Source organism: Grammomys surdaster, unplaced genomic scaffold, assembly GCF_004785775.1.
Source record: "Grammomys surdaster isolate TR1022 unplaced genomic scaffold, NIH_TR_1.0 125928, whole genome shotgun sequence".
Taxonomy (NCBI): domain Eukaryota; kingdom Metazoa; phylum Chordata; class Mammalia; order Rodentia; family Muridae; genus Grammomys; species Grammomys surdaster.
The window spans coordinates 468,896-486,062 of record NW_021620751.1 but is presented as its reverse complement, the minus strand read 5'-3'; the positions used below and the strand labels follow the sequence as shown (position 1 = coordinate 486,062).

Sequence of the window (17,167 nt, the reverse complement as noted above, 5' to 3'; positions counted from 1 at the left end):
CACACACACACACACACACACACACACACACACACACACACACACACTGTTATCCATTCTAACTATCCTGGTTAGTTTTTGTTAACTTAACACAGCTGGAGTCATGTTGCAAGAAGAAACCTGAGTTAAGCCACTGAGCAAATGTCTCCATCAAACGAGTCCTTAGGCAAGCCTGTGCAGGAATTTTCTTGATTAATAACCGGTGTTAGGGAGCACAGCCTACTCTGTGACATGGTAAACCTGAGCAGTTGAATCTGTGTTGTATAAGACAGTTGATTACTCAATAGCATCACACTTCCATGGTCTCTGCTTCAATTCCTCCCTCCTGGGTCCCATGGTGAGATCCTGCCCTTATTTCTTTCATGGTGAAATGTATATAGTCCGGAAATGTAAACCAAATATGTCCTTTCCTCCCCGAGTTTCTTTGGGTCCCTGTTTGACCAAAGCCAAAGAAAACATCAATGTAATGCACCGTATAAACAAACTTATAGAAAAAAAATCACATCATCTTAGTAGAAGCAGAAAAAAGCCTTTGACAAAATTCAACACCCCTCAATGTTAAAATACATGGGAAGATGAGGGATAAAAAAAATTAAAAAAAAAATATTTTTTTTTTTTTTACAAAATCTCAAACGTTCAATTTTGCCAGTAAAGAGTTACAAGCCAGAAGCTGGGGCCTGATTATTCTCTTCCTCTCTCTTTTTTCCCCCATGTTCACTCCCTATAACTGGTTGCTTGCTATGCCTCTTGACCTATGGTTGATATTATTTAATCTTGTTTACAATAAATGAAAAACCCTTGGATTAAAGTTTTATGTTAGACACAGCATTACTTGAAGATCCAGCTATACCACTCCTGGGTATATACTCAGAAGATCCTCCAACATATAACAAGGACACATACTCCGCTATGTTCATAGCAGCCTTATTTATAATAACCAGAAGCTGGAAAGAACCTAGATGTCCTTCAACAGAGGAATGGGTACAGAAAATGTGCTACATTTTTCATAGAAGCAGGAGGAGGGGTGATGGGATAGGGGATTCCTGGGTTGGGGATAAATGGGGAAATGGATGACATCTAAAATGTAAATAAAATATCCAATAAAAAAATTGAAAAAAAAGTTTTATGTTAGGGCTGAGTCAACTAGAAAGAGATATTTCCAGTAAACAACACAGTCTTGGGGTTTTCAATGTGATCAAATCTTCTACCACGATAATTAGTATACTAACAAATTTTATATATATGTATATGTATACATACATATATATGCATCTTTTTATAAAGCTATTGATTTCATTGATCTGAGGTCTTTTTGTTTTCAGTATATTTCTTCCACTCTGGTCATGATCATGGTCATTCTTATATTAAGTTTTGGTTTTTAGTTACTTTTGCTTTGTCTGGGGACCTGAAATGAACCATCTCAGTTTATTTGTGTATTTTCTAATTTTATGTAGGCATGTGTTCTATTAAATTCCCTCTTTTGTCTTTAGTGGTCATACCTCGTAACATTTAATAGGCTGTGTTTTGATTCTTCACTACTTTCAAGAAACTGTTTTATTTCCTATAAGGATTCTTCCTTGACTCAGTGGGTATACAAAATGATGCTTTTAATTTTTGTATATTTGTACAATGTAGAATGTTACTATAGTTGATTGTGGTTTTATTATTCCATTGCTATAAATTGTGCTCTTAAATTGTATCAGCTTATTTAGAGCTATTTCTATGGCCTTATTCATAGTAAATCCAGGAGAGTGTGCCATATGCTGCTGAGAGGAATGTTCATCTTGTACCTGCTGAGTGACATTTTCTCTATATATATAGCCAGTTAAGTTAGTACTAAATTCCAGTGTTTAATTTTTGCCCTCCCCTGTAATTTTTCCATGATTGGAGGATGGTTTTCAGAACTAAACTTTTATTGTTAGTCTCTTTTATACATCCAATATTTGTTGAATATGATTGGATATATATTATTACAGTTCTTATTTCATTTTGTCAAACTCACATTTTTGTAAATACATAGTGACCTGAAAGTCACATTTTCCTTTATCCCATACCCCATCCTCCTTTTTTTATGAGGGTGTGCTCCAAACAGCCTCCCAGTCCCATCTCCCTGCTCTCAAATTCCCCAACACTAGGGAATCCAAACTTTCGGGGACCATGGCTCTCCACTTCCACTGATGTCTGACAAGGCCACCCTCAATTACATATATATGTGGAGACATGAGTCCCTCCCTTGGTGCTCTCAGGCTGGAGGTTTAGACTTTTGATACTCTTCCTAGAAAGGACCAAAGCACTCACACTTTGGCCTTCCTTCTTCTTCTTGAGTTTCATGTGGTCTATGCGTTGTGTCTTAGATATTGTGAGATTTTCGGCTAATATCCACTTATCAGTGAGTGCATACCATGTATGTTCTTTTGAGATTGGGTCACCTCACTCAGGATGATATTTTCCAGCTCTATCCATTTGCCAAAGAATTTCATGAACTCATTGTTTTTAATAGTTGAGTAGTAAGTACTCCATTGTATAAATGTACCACATTTTCTGCCTTCGCAAGATTAGATTTGCCAGAGCCCGTCTATACTTAGAGAAGGGAGGAGATGTCAATAACTGGTAACTGGTTGCTTGCTATTCCTCTTGACCTATGGTTGATATTATTTAATCTTGTTTACAATAAATGAAAAACTCTTGGATTAAAGTTTTATGTTAGACATAGCATTACCTGAGGACCCAGCTATACCACTCCTGGTCATATACTCAGAAGATGTTCCAACATATAACAAGGACACATGCTCCGCTATGTTCATAGCAGCCTTATTTATAATAACCAGAAGCTGGAAAGAACCCAGATGTCCTTCAACAGAGGAATGGATACAGAAAATGTGCTACATCTTTCATAGAAGCAGGAGGAGGGGTGATGGGATAGGGGATTCCTGGGTTGGGGATAAATGGGGAAATGGGATGACATCTAAAATGTAAATAAAATATCCAATAAAAAAATTGAAAAAAAGTTTTATGTTAGGGCTGAGTCAACTAGAAAGAAGTATTTCCAGTAAACAACACAGTCTTGGGGTTTTCAATGAGATCAAATCTTCTACCACGATAATTAGTATACTAACAAATTTATATATATATATATATATATATATATATATAAATTTAGTATATAAATATATAAATATATTTATATTTATACATTTATATATATTATTTATTATTATATATGATATAATATATAATATATATTTATATATTTAGTATACTAACAAATGATATATATATATATACATATATAACATTTATGTATATATTATATATTATGCACACATACATATATATGCATCTTTTTATAAAGCTATTGAGTTCATTGATCTGAGATCTTTTTGTTTTCTTCCACTATGTATATGTATATGTATATGTATATGTATATGTATATGTATATGTATATGTATATTTCTTCCACTATGGTCACGGTCATTCTTATATTAAGTTTCTTCGGTACCCTTGTAGTTTGCTTCTATATTTTTTCAATTTTTGACACTTGCAAGTGTATATACCAAAGTATCCTTGTAGTTTGCTTCCATATATTTATTTTTCCAATTTTTGATGCAAGCGGATTTTTACTTCTTTTTTCATAGGTAGCACCTCATGCATGGAGTTTTGCTTGACGTCAGCATTGTGTGTATTTTAAATAAGGATTTTGACTTGCTAACATTCAAGCTTGTTTATAATTAAATATATACTACTGTAATTCATATATATATATATATATTAATTTTTTTGACTTTTTTGTATGTTGGTGGAATCCTCATTGCTAATTTGAATGCTAAAGGCACTATTAAAATAAATATTTAAGTATATTTGTGAGAAAGTTTCCAGAAAGGAGTAACTTATCATTTTTCCATGGTGAGGGTGTCTCTTACATGTGTTTCCATCACATGGAACTCTTACAGATCTTGCAAGTCATGATGGATACCACCTTTTCAAATTGTGCAATAAAATATATCTACAATACCAAAAATTTGTTTCTACAGAGTACTTGGTCAGTGCATTGAGAAATTATTTAATACAGGTGACTTTTATCATCAAAGAATTTTTCTAGATGATACATTCTAGAGTTGTTTGAAAGTTTGTAGCTTCACAGTACCAGGACGAACAAGATCCAGGTAGATCACATGTCAATATACACAATCTTCACAGCAAGTAGAAGCATTGATGATTTTAAAAATGGTAGACATGGTGTTTCTTGGTCAGGAAGTTCATCTACTCATCTATTTCTCAGGGTCTTTGTGCACTAAGATTCTGTTGTGGTTTGAATATGCTTGGTACAGGGAGTGGCACTATTAAGAGATGTGACCTTGTTAGAGTAGGTGTGACCTTGTTAGAGGAAGTGTGTCCCTGTGGTCATGGACTTTAAGGTCCTATGCTCAAGCTCTGCCCAATGTGGAAACAGTCTCCTAATAAAACTCTCAATCTTTTCTCCAACACTGTGTCTGACTGGACTCTGCCATGGTTCCTGCCATGTTGATAATGGAATGAATCTGTGAAACTGGAAGCTAGCCCAATTAAATGTTCTTTTATAAGAGTTGCCTAGGCCATGTTGTCTCTTCACAACAATGAAACTGTAACTAAGACAGATTCCAAGAACAAACTATCCAGCTATGTCTTGGTCCTAGGAAAGGGCTGTGGACAGATAGGTTGAACCAACTGGCTGCTTTCTGCAAACCTTAGCAGCTAATGTCACTCAGGGAAATATGTTTGGCTATTCTCCTAGGGACATTCATAGGCAGAAACTCTTGTCTATATTATTCCGAGACCTTGTCTTTGTCAAGTAAGTAAGGCATACTGTCAGGTTACTGTACAAACTCAATGTGACTGAATATTTTAACCAACATTCTTACAAAATAATATCTATGAAATAATGATAATCTCTGTAAGTAGTATAAGTTGGGTTTATGTGTTGAGAATAAAATTCAGACTCACCTCACACTAATCACTGATCACCCTAATATGAATCTACCATTCAAATCTCTTGCAAACAGAGTTACACAGACAGGTTGTGGCTCCTAACTTCACTTGATTACAAAACATGTGACATTAAACATTCCCAAGTAAATTTGGAATAGTTAAAATTTGCTTTTACTATCTCTCTTCAGCCAAAAAGTTCAATCTTGTCATTAAGTATATTTGCTTGTACTACATCAGGTTATATTTTAACTCATGGATTTGTTATTTTAGACATAAAGACAAGCAGTGAAGGAAGGAATCACACTGTGAACAGAAAGACTTTGATTTCCAGGATGCCTAGGAAGTTCATTTCTGCTCTGCTCCTGCTGCAGATGAATTTCTGCTTTAGATCTGTGAGCTGTGGGAAGGTGTTGGTGTGGCCAATGGAATTCAGTCACTGGATGAACATAAAGATAATACTGGATGAACTTGTGCAGAGAGGCCATGAAGTCACTGTTCTGAAACCTTCGGCTTACTATGTTCTTGATCCAAAAAAATCTCCCGGACTCAAGTTTGAAACTTTCTCCACATCTCTCAGTAAAGATGATCTGGAAAAAAGTATCACTAAGATGGTGGATGTGTGGACTTATGAGATTCCACGAGATTCATGTCTATCATATTCTCCTTTACTTCAAAAAGTGTTTGATGAATACTCTGATTGTTATCAAAGTCTTTGTAAGGACATTGTTTCAAACAAACAGCTCATGACAAAACTACAGGAATCCAAGTTTGATGTCCTTTTCTCAGATCCCATTGCTCCCTGTGGGGAGCTGATAGCTGAACTTCTCCAGATTCCTTTTATGTACAGTTTTCGCTTCTCTCCAGGCTACACAATGGAAAAGTACAGTGGAGGACTTACACTCCCTCCCTCTTATGTACCTATGATTTTATCAGGATTAGGTGGCAAAATGACATTCACAGAGAGGGTAAAAAATATGATATGTATGCTTTATTTTGACTTTTGGTTCGAGACATTTGCAGGGAAGAAATGGGATCCGTTTTACAGTGAAATTTTGGGTAAGTTATATTTCTTCTTAGTAGCTTGATGACCTGAGTTCCACGTGTATTTGTAGCTATATGTCCATGAAATTAAAGGTGAAGTTGTTTTGTAATTAATCAAATACATTATAGGATATTAGCTAAGAAACTCAGAAATGCTCTATAAAAGCTCTTATTATTGTTCACAGAAAAGTTATCAGTCCTGATAAAAGACATTCTGGTTAGTTATACAATCGTAAAGAGATTCAAGTAGATGGTTCCTAAGTGATTCTTTATTCATTTTACAGTTTTTTTTCCCTCTATTTTAATAAGTCACCTCCTGGGAACCCAAATAGTGATTTATTAGATTAAAGAATAACATATTTTATAGTATCAATATGTCTTTAATATTGAAGAAATTGTGTTCTTTTGCAAAAATCCAGTGTCTTTATATGAACATTAAAATATGGGTTCTCACCACACGGCCAAAAGTTTGACTGTTTTCTGTTCACATTCAGTCCCTGTGTTCTGTTCCTAGCATCCACTCATGTCCAGTTGCCTGTAAGTTCAGCTTCAGTGAACCTGCTGTCCTTTTATGGTATCATCAGGCAATAGAATAATCTTAGCGTATACTGACGCAAACAGAGATACACATAAATGAAAAGATAAATCATAGAATAAATTCTCTGTATTTCCTAAACATTTCTCCTACTCTTTAAAGATATGATGTTAGTTTACAGGTTTTACAATGAAACTGAGGTCTCTACCAGCACATTCCCTTCGTGTACCCTTTCCTAACCCCATTATAAATGTCTGTACTGAACAGAAGAATGGAAACATATATACTTGTTCTATACTTTTTGAAGTTGAGCTTCTCCTCTTTAAAATTATACCATAATTAAGATGACCCTAAAATTTCTATTAATAGGACTTCTATAAATATTGTGATTTTTTTATAGTATAAATATGATTAGATATCTTAATATGAATCTGAAATAGGAGCACTAACTAGAAACCCAGACATTCATAAACTTTAGAACTCCCTTGACAAAAGGATGAAGGATTACCTGTACACTACAGTGACCTTGGGAATTCTGGCCAGGGTACACACAGCACAGTGTGAGATTTGGACCTGTATGATGTGCTTATATTGACAAAGTTCCTTTTGAGAATTTAGATATGAGTAAATTTGTGCTTACTTGTATAGTGGCTTAGTAGGTTATTTCAATAACTATTCATGGTTTCAAATTATAGAGGAAATGAGGAAACTTCAAAGTCTGCTTTAAGAATAAAACCAAACTGGCATTTATGTATGTTACCTGAGCCAAAAATCATACATGCTAATCACATTATATATACATAGTCATTGGTTTTATAATTATATGTTCTCCATCAAACATAAATTCTTCCAACAGCTTTAAGGAAACATATTTTTTTATTCAGAAGAGAGTCCTGTCAACTTTTCTTCATCTCATTTGCTCATTTTCTCTATCTAGGAAGGCCAACCACCTTAGCTGAGACCATGGGCAAAGCAGAAATGTGGTTCATTAGATCTTACTGGGATTTGGAGTTTCCTCACCCAACCTTACCAAATGTTGAGTATGTTGGAGGACTCCACTGCAAACCTGCTAAACCCTTACCTAAGGTAAATACATTCTTCTCATCTCATTTTAATTTAATTTAATTTAATTTAATTTAATTTAATTTAATTTCTGGTAAAAGTGATTCTACACCTTTCATTACGTTTTTTTCTTATGTATATGTGTGTGTATATATGATATGAAATTAAGCATGATGTTAACTAGGAATTCAATAAACTCGAGAAAGAATATGAGAGACCTGAGATATATTCATATCAGTGACTTAAATTAAGTTCAGTAAAGTATTTGCATGTTTAGCCATTTGGTAAAATCCTTACAAAGCAATTATGATGATATGAGTTTGAATCTCAACATCCACCTAAAAATTTAGGTATCTTGGCACTGAATGTATGACTTTAGTACTGATGTTGCATAAACATGTTAATACTCATATGTTGATGGGTATGATCCTGTTAAAAATGTTGAGATTCATGTTCAATGAGAAGTAGGCTTAAACCAATGATAAAAATATGTAGAGGATAACACCTAGTTTTAACATTTGATATCCAAGTGCTAAAATAAAGGCAGAGAATTACTGCAACAGCAGCACCCCCAATACACAAATATACAAATACACACACAGACACATGTGCATGAATACACACATTACACAGACAAATATAAACACATACACACAAAAGATAAACTTAGGACTTCAGAAACTGTTAACCATTAAAAAGCTATGATTCATATATACTAAAAGTAATTGTTTGATATCGAGAAACAACATAATCATAATTTCTACATAAACATGTAATTTGTAGAGGTCATATGTGAAAATACCCTGTTTATACACAATAACATAAAATTATTACATGGTATATACTTACTATACAGTTATGATTATTTTACAAAAAAACCCCACTTAATTAGTTGTAGTAGGAAATTTGTATTAACTACTACATATGTACATGCTATAAAATAGATATTTCATTAACACTACCTAATAGCACTAAATCAAGCAAAATGGGAGAAAATTAAATTGGTAATGAAAATAATTATACCTTCTATAAAATGAAAATGTAATGAAGCTACAATTTTACAAATAATTCACATACTACACATGCACTTCTAAGCTTTCACTTAGCCAGGGGAAATTATTGAGAAGGTTTGTTGAGGGAAGAGAGATGGCTCAGTGTTAAGTGTACTAGCTGCTCTTCCAGAGGACCTGGGTTCGATCCCAGCAATCATCTGTAACTCCAGTTCTAAGAGATCTAACATCTTCTTCTGCTCTCTATGTGTACTGCATATACATGACACACAGACATGAATGCAGGCAAAATACCTACAAAGAATGTTTGTTGAACATGTGTGAGTGCACTTTACACACTACTGCCTGTGATGTTGAAAGTGTTTGATATTGGCAATTTTGTCTTCTCTGTGTGTTAAAACTGTGATTCTAAAAATTCCTATGGATATTTCACTTTTTATTCGAGTTTTTTTTCATAAAACTTTCATAAATTATTTTTCTACAATTTTTATTTTGTGATGCAAAAAGTTCTTTCTCCATAGGAAATAGAAGACTTTGTCCAGAGCTCTGGAGAGCATGGAGTGGTTGTGTTTTCTCTGGGGTCAATGGTCAGGAACATGACCGAAGATAAGGCCAATGAAGTTGCATGGGCCCTTGCCCAGATTCCACAGAAGGTGAGATAAAGTGTCCATGGGAGGGAAATGTATACTGAGTCTGTGAAAGTTCTTGGAAGGTCTGATTCTAGGAATGACTGTGTGAAACCAAAAGATTTAGGTAAGCTCTAACTTACCTTAGACAACTTAAAAAAAGATACACACATCAGATATTACAATACTACAGAAGGTGTTTTTGGTTGTAAGTACCTTGGATATCAACTTTGTGTTCTCTGTGGGTACATTTCGAAATGCTGCCATTATGATCCCATCACTGTCAAGGGTGAGTAGACAGCAAATTCTTCAGAGTCACTTGTTCCATTTGTCAATTATTTAAAGTTACAGCATATACAAAATTTTTTAGGGGGAGGAAAATTTTATTATTTTTTTTCTAGCAGAAAAATATCAAACTGGTACTGAAAATGTTTGAAATATAGCATGATTCTGCATCCTAATTTTGAAGTAGGTCTGTTTAGTGTGCAGTTGAGAGGGATGTTTAAAAATAAAATAAAAACAAACACAAAAACAAAACAAACAAATAAACAAAAACAACTGGGTTCTTCTGCCAATATTTATAGAAAAATATAAAAAGGAAAAGTAGACATGGGTGCTGCCTTTATAGTCTTCTCTGTGCATCATAAAACATGAAACAGAGGCCTCTCATTGTAATCAATACGAGTAGTAAATGAAGCAGACACAAATTGCTTGAATTAGCCATCTTTACTCACAGCATCAGAATATGCCTAGTCCAAGATTCAGAAATGTCATAAAAGTAAAGATCACATGAGTTCAAGCTGTATACAATCACAAGGACAAGACATGTGTGACAGAAACATGTATTTCCATAAAGAACAGTTTAAATATTATCTGAATAACAATAGCAAGGAATGGGTAATAATAACAGACTCACCCTTATATGCTACAGTTGGAAACAAGGCATGTACACATCATAATTAAAGACAAAAAAATGAAATTCACTAAAAATAACATAGAACAAATGAATAAAAGTAAACGCTAAGTAAAAATGCCATTATATTAATGCTGGAGTATTAGATCTATCAAATAAGTTATATAAAACATAAATTATTAGTTATTTGCCACTCTTCTCTGTAGTTGAATTATGCCACCAAGGCATTAAATATTTTGAAGTATTATTAACTATCTCCTTTGTCTAAATTCATCTGGTTGGGAAATGAGGATTATGTTCAATCTGTCTGAGTGTAAAAATAAACACAGAAACGGCTGTACCATCTTCTCTCAGTCTTTTAAGAGGTTTTATTGCTCAGCTCTTCTGAATTCCTAATCTATCCCGTGGGATGCATTTAGCTATGATTTCTCTAAAACAAGAAAGCTATACTTTAAAAAATTATTCCCAGCTGGGAAATTATTATTACATCATTCTACATTTTCATTCCTCCCTTCAAACACTCTCTTATCTATGCCTTTGCTTTCTTTCAAATCCATGGCATAATTTTTTAATTAATTGTCACTATATAAATATATGCATATGTATCTACATTTATATGTTTTTAGCTATAACCTGTTCAGGCTGTATAATGTTAAATTTGGCACCACCAATTAAGATTATCTGACATTTAATAGGTTCTTTGGCGATTTGACGGCAAAAAACCAGCTTCCTTAGGGTCCAATACCAGAGTCTACAAGTGGCTTCCCCAGAATGACCTTCTTGGTAAGTCTGGAAAACGAATTCTGAATCACAACTGACTTTCTTTGATTACTGTACCTATCGTAGTTTACCCAAAAGCCTTTATATTACATGGAGTTCATAAATTATATTATTTAAGAAAACAACTTCTGACATGCATTTGGTCTTTTTCACATTCGTTTTCTTCATATGTTCAACTGGAAACATGCAATTTATAGTTCAAATCTCAAGTCACATGCAAATCTGCAAAATAGTTGTATGTAAATGTAGTGTCCTCTTGCTCTCAGGCAGGAAAACATTTCAGTGAGTTTATGAGTATATGAATCTTTATGTAGAAAAATCTCCTTTCAGTTTTTCATAGTAAATACTACTTTTCTCATTTCATGCCTAAGACTGCTAATTAATGTTAACATGAATTCCTCTTATTCCAGGTCACCCAAAAACCAAAGCCTTTGTAACTCATGGTGGAGCCAATGGTGTCTATGAGGCCATCCATCATGGAGTCCCTATGATTGGCATTCCTTTGTTTGGAGAACAATGTGATAACATTGCCCAGATGGTTGCCAAAGGAGCAGCTGTTGGATTGAATATCAGAACATTGTCAAGCTCAGATTTGCTCAATGCGCTGGAGGAAGTCATACACAATCCTTCGTGAGTATAACCTTTTAAAATATGTATCCATTGTTTATTCATTGATTTATTTATATATTTATTTGGTTAGATATTCGGTCATTGGCCTTCTTACTGAAGGACAAATGAACAAGTATTAGTCTCAGAGTGATAATTATTATAAGAACAGAGACAAATTAGGACATGATTCAGTGTACATATATTTGAGAAACAGAACCTAGAGAACTCTGAGCTGGAACTTACTTGAAAGTACCTTACCTGAAGACTACCTTTCACGATAGACCATGCTAATATGGAAAGAGCTCCATCTCCCCCTGGCCTCAACTGTACACAAAATTATAAAAGGCACCTAAGGAATGCTATTAGTGGGTGAGAAAAAATCTTTTCCACGGAAGAACCTCCAAACTGGAATGGTTTTAAGAATGAAAGAATGATGATGGTGGACACAGGTGTGCACATGCAGGCACTCACACATTCTCACATGCACACACACTGTCACACACATACACATACACACAAACACATAATTGAAAATAATAACAAAAATATTGATCTTACTTTATAGTAAGTACATATGTGATGCAATGAAAATTCAAATAATCTAAATATTGAAATACAGAATTGTTACACATTCAATTAATTATATTAATAAGTATTAACCTTTATACAAGCTTAAGGCCAGTGGCAAAGAACCCTTCCTGTCTGTGCATGTGCCTGGAGCAGCTCTAAGGCTTCAGCTCTGCACCCAACCCCCCAAAACCCAGAGGAGGCTGGACTCCCAGGAACACCAGGATTTCATGAGCTCAAAAGTGGTCTGACTCCCAGGCGCTTTCACAACCAGGGTCTCAGGATCACAGGATCACAGAGACAACTGGACTCTGAGGAGTTCTGACACAGGTAAGATAACATGACAGATTGGCTCCAGTCAGAGATAGTGAGTGAAGGTAGCACTAGAAATAACCAGATTGCGAAAGGCAAGCACAAGAACATAAGCAACAGAAACCAAGGTTACTCAGCACCATTAGAAGCTAGTTCTCCTACTATAGCAAATCCTGAATACCCGATGACACCAGAAAAAAAGATTCAGATTTAAAATCACTTCTCATGATGATAATAGAAGACTTAAAGAAGGACATGAATAACTTCCTCAAAGAAATACAAGAGAACACATGTAAACAAATAGAAGCCCATAAAAAGGAAACACAAAAATCCCTTAAAGAATTGCAAGAAAGCACAACCAAACAACTGAAGGAATTGAAAAAAATGATTGAGGACATAAAAACTGAAGTAGAAACAATAGAGAAATCTCAAAGGGAGACTACCATGGAGATAGAAAACCTAGGAAAAGAATCAGGAGGCATACATGCAAGCATCACCAACAGAATACACGAGATAGAAGATAGAATCTCATGTGCAGAAGATACCATAAAAAACATTGACACAACTGTCAAAGAAAATGCAAAATGCAAAATGTTCTTAACCCAAAACATTAAGGAAATATAGGACACAATGAGAAGACCAAACCTAAGGATAATAGGTATAGATGAGAGTGAAGAATCCTATCTTAAAGGGCCAGTAAATATCTTCAACAAAATTATAAAAGGAAACTTTCCTAACCTAAAGAAAGAGATCCACATAAACATACAAGAAGCCTAAAAAACTCCAAATATACTAGGTCTGAAAAGAAATTTACCCCGTCACATAATAATCCAAACATCAAATGCACACAACAAAGAAAAAATACTAAAAGCAGTAAAGGAAAAAGTTCAAGTAACATATAAAGGCAGACATGACAGAATAACCTCAGACTTTTTACTGGAGATTACAAAAGCCAGAAGATCCTGGATGAATGTCATACAGACCCTAAGAGAACACAAATGCCAACCCAGACTACTATACCCAGCAAAACTCTCAATCCCTATAGATAGATAAAACAAGATATTCCACGTCAAAACCAAATTTACACAATATATTTCCATTAATCCAGCCCTACAAAGGATAATAGATAGAAAACTCCAACACAAGGAGGGAAACTACAACCTAGAAAAAGCAAGAAATTAATCTTCCAACAAACCCAAAAGAAGATAGCCACGCAAACATAACTCCAACTCTAATAACAAAAATAACAGGAAGCAACAATCTCTTCTCCTTAAAGTTTCTTTACATCAATAGACTCAATGCCCCATTAAAAAGACATAGACTAATGGACTGGATACATAAACAGGACCTAACGTTTTTCTGCATACAGGAAATGCATCTCAGTGGCAAAGATAGACACTATGTCAGAATAAAAGTCTAGAAAACAATTTTCCAAGCAAATGATCCCAAGAAACAAGCTGCAGTAGCCATTCTAATATCAAATAGAATCGACATTCAACAAGAAGTTATCAAGAAAGATAAGAATAGACACTTCATATTCATCAAGGGAAGAATCAAACAAGATGAAATCCCAATTCTGAACATCTATGCACCAAATGCAAGGTCACTCACATTCATAAAAGAAACTTTACTATAGCTCAAAGCACACATTGCACCTCACACAATAATAGCGGGAGACTTCAACACCCCACTCTCATCAATGGACAGATGATGGAAACAGAAACTAAACAGAAACCCAGTAAAACTAAGAGAAGTTACAAACCAAATGGATTTAGCAGATATTTATAGAGCATTTCATCCAAAACCACAATAATATACCTTTTTCTCACACCTCATGGTACCTTATCTAAAACTCTCCATATAATTGGTCACAAAACAGGCCTCAACAGATACAAGAAGACTGAAATAATCCCATGTATCCTATCAGATCACCACTGGCTAAGGCTGGTCTTCAATAATGATAAAATTAATGGAAAGCCCACATACATGTGGGAACTGAAAAATGCTCTACTCAATGATGACTTGGTTAAAGACTTTTTATAATTTAATGTAAATGAGGACACATCATACCAAAACTTGTCAGACACAATGAAAGCAGTGCTAAGAGGAAAACATATCTCTAAGTGCCTACAAAAAGAAACTGGAGAGAGCACACACTGGCAGCTTGACAGCACACTTGAAAGCTCTAGAACAAAAAGAACCAAATGCACCCAAAAGGAGTAGATAGTGGGAAATAACCAAACTCAGGTCTGAAATCAACCAAGTAGAAACAAAATGAACTATACAAAGAATCAACAAAACCAGGAGCTGGTTCTTAGAGAAAATCAACAAGATAAATAAACCCTTAGCCAGACTAACCAGAGGGCACAGAGACAGTATCAAAATTAATAAAATCAAAACTGAAAAGGGAGACAGAATAACAGGAACTGAGGAAATTCAAAAAATCATCAGATCCTACTACAAAAGCCTATACTCAACAAAACTGTAAAATGTAGATGAAATGGACAATTTTCTAGACAGATACCAGATACCAATGTTAAATCAGGAGCAGATTAAACCATCTAAACAGTTCCATAACCCCTAAAGAAATAGCAGGAGTCATTAAAAGTCTCGCCCTACCCGTCCAAAAAAGCCAGCATCCAGATGGATTTAGTGCATAATTCTATTAGACCTTCAAGGAAGACCTAATACCAATTCTCTTCAAACTATTCCACAAAATATAATCAGAAGGAACACTACTCACTTCATTCTATAAAGCCACAATTATGCTCATACCTAAACCACACAAAGACCCAAAAAAGAAAGAGAACTTCAGACCAGTCTCCCTTATGAACATTGATGCAAAAATACTCAATAAAATTCTTGCAAACCCAATCCAAGAACAGATCAAAACAATCATTCATCCTGATCAAGTAGCCTTTTCCCAGGAATGCAGGAATCATTCAATATTTGGAAATCCATCAATGTAATCCACTATATAAACAAACTCATAAAAAAACCCACATGATCATGTCACTAGATGCTAAGAAAGCATTTGACAAAATTCAACACCCCTTCATGGTAAGAGTCTTAGAAAGATGAGGAGTTCAAGGTCCATACCTAAACATAGCAAAAGCAACATACAGCAAACCAGTAGCCAACATTAAACTAAATGGAGAGAAAGTTGAAGCACTCCCACTAAAATCAGGAACTAGACAAGGCTGCCCATACTCTTACTACCTATTCAATATAGTACTACATATCCTAGCCAGAGCAATTAGACAACAAAAGGAAGTCAAAGGCAAAAAATAGGATAACAAGAAGTCAAAATATCACTATTTGCAGATGATATGATAGTATACTTAAGTGACCCCAAAACTTCTACCAGAGAACACCTAAACCTGATAAACAACTTCAGCAAAGTGGTTGGATATAAAATTAACTCAAACAAATCAGTAGCCTTCCTCTACTCCAAAGATAAACTGATCTCAGAAGATTGAAATATCTCCCATGCTCATGGATTGGCAGGATTAATATAGTAAAAATGTCCATCATGATGAAGGCAATCTACAGATTTAATGCAATCCCCATTAAAATTTCAACTCAATTCTTCACAGAGATAGAAAGAGCAATTCTCAAATTCACTTGAAAAAACAAAAAACCCAGGATAGTGAAAACTATTCTCAACAATAAAAGACATCTGGTAGACTTACCATCCCTGACCTCAAGAAATGTATATTTTCATTCATTCTATGATTTTCTGGCATTACCATTTTATCTCTTGCAGCTATAAAGAGAATGCTATGTGGTTGTCAACCATTCACCATGAGCAGCCTATGAAGCCCCTGGACAGGGTTACCTTCTGGATTGAGTTTGTCATGCGCCACAAAGGAGCCAGGCACCTGAGACCACTTGCATACAACCTCACCTGGTACCAGTACCACTCTCTGGATGTGATTGGATTCTTACTAGCCTGTGTGGTGACCACTGCAGTTATTTCTATAAAGTGCTGCTTGACTGCTTACAAACTCTTTGTAAAGAAGGAAAAGAAAATGAAAAAAAAGTAGAGCTCATTAATAAGTCAGTTTTTGGATAAAATTCCAGCATCATTCTAGTTTATAAACTACCTTCTAAACACTCACTAATTTGCTTTGGTAAAGCAATCTTATTTGTAATTTCATACCGTGTAAGAAGAATATGTGTGTGTGTGTACATATACACTGAAAAGTGATCAAAGAATCCCATCATTTATTTTAATTATTAAATTATTCAGTATAAAACAAATTGCATTCCTAGAAAAATATAGAAATTTAATACATACTTGCCAATGTCATTAAAACCAAAATATTGCTGCACCTCTACCCAGAGCAGAATGGCACAACTGCTCTCCTTCCACACTCTACAGACTGCCTGTCTCTCAGGAGGTCTGCCTTAACCAAGAAGATGGCTGTGACTTCCTCTACAATTCCCACACCATCCAGAACACCCACAGAGTCCAGCTGATGTGGGAGCTACCCCCTTGTCTCAGCTCCCTCTTCCTTCCAGTTTGTATGTCCATCCATGGCAGTTAAGCTTGCCCAGTCCCTTCCCATACCCCACAGCCTGCTTCTGTCCTAAGAGATCTGCTTTAACCAGTGACATAAGATGTTTGCTCTAACCAGGAACACTAGAATTCTGCCCTGAACAGGGACACAGACAAGTTACCCTACCTAGCGACACAGGAGGCTTACTATAACCGGTGACACAGGAGGCTCCCCGTAACCAGAGG

At 35.1% G+C, this 17,167-nt stretch overlaps 1 protein-coding gene across 1 annotated transcript; it reads left to right on the top strand.

Moving 5' to 3' along the window:
• The first annotated feature begins 5,255 nt into the window (after positions 1-5,255).
• LOC114608623 (UDP-glucuronosyltransferase 2B17-like) lies at positions 5,256-16,717 on the top strand. Its single transcript, XM_028752635.1, has 6 exons — positions 5,256-6,021; positions 7,479-7,627; positions 9,135-9,266; positions 10,848-10,935; positions 11,343-11,562; positions 16,187-16,717. Exons 1-6 carry the CDS (start codon positions 5,298-5,300, stop codon positions 16,464-16,466), a joined length of 1,593 nt encoding a protein of 530 aa, XP_028608468.1. The 5' UTR covers positions 5,256-5,297; the 3' UTR covers positions 16,467-16,717.
• The last annotated feature ends 450 nt before the right edge of the window (positions 16,718-17,167 follow it).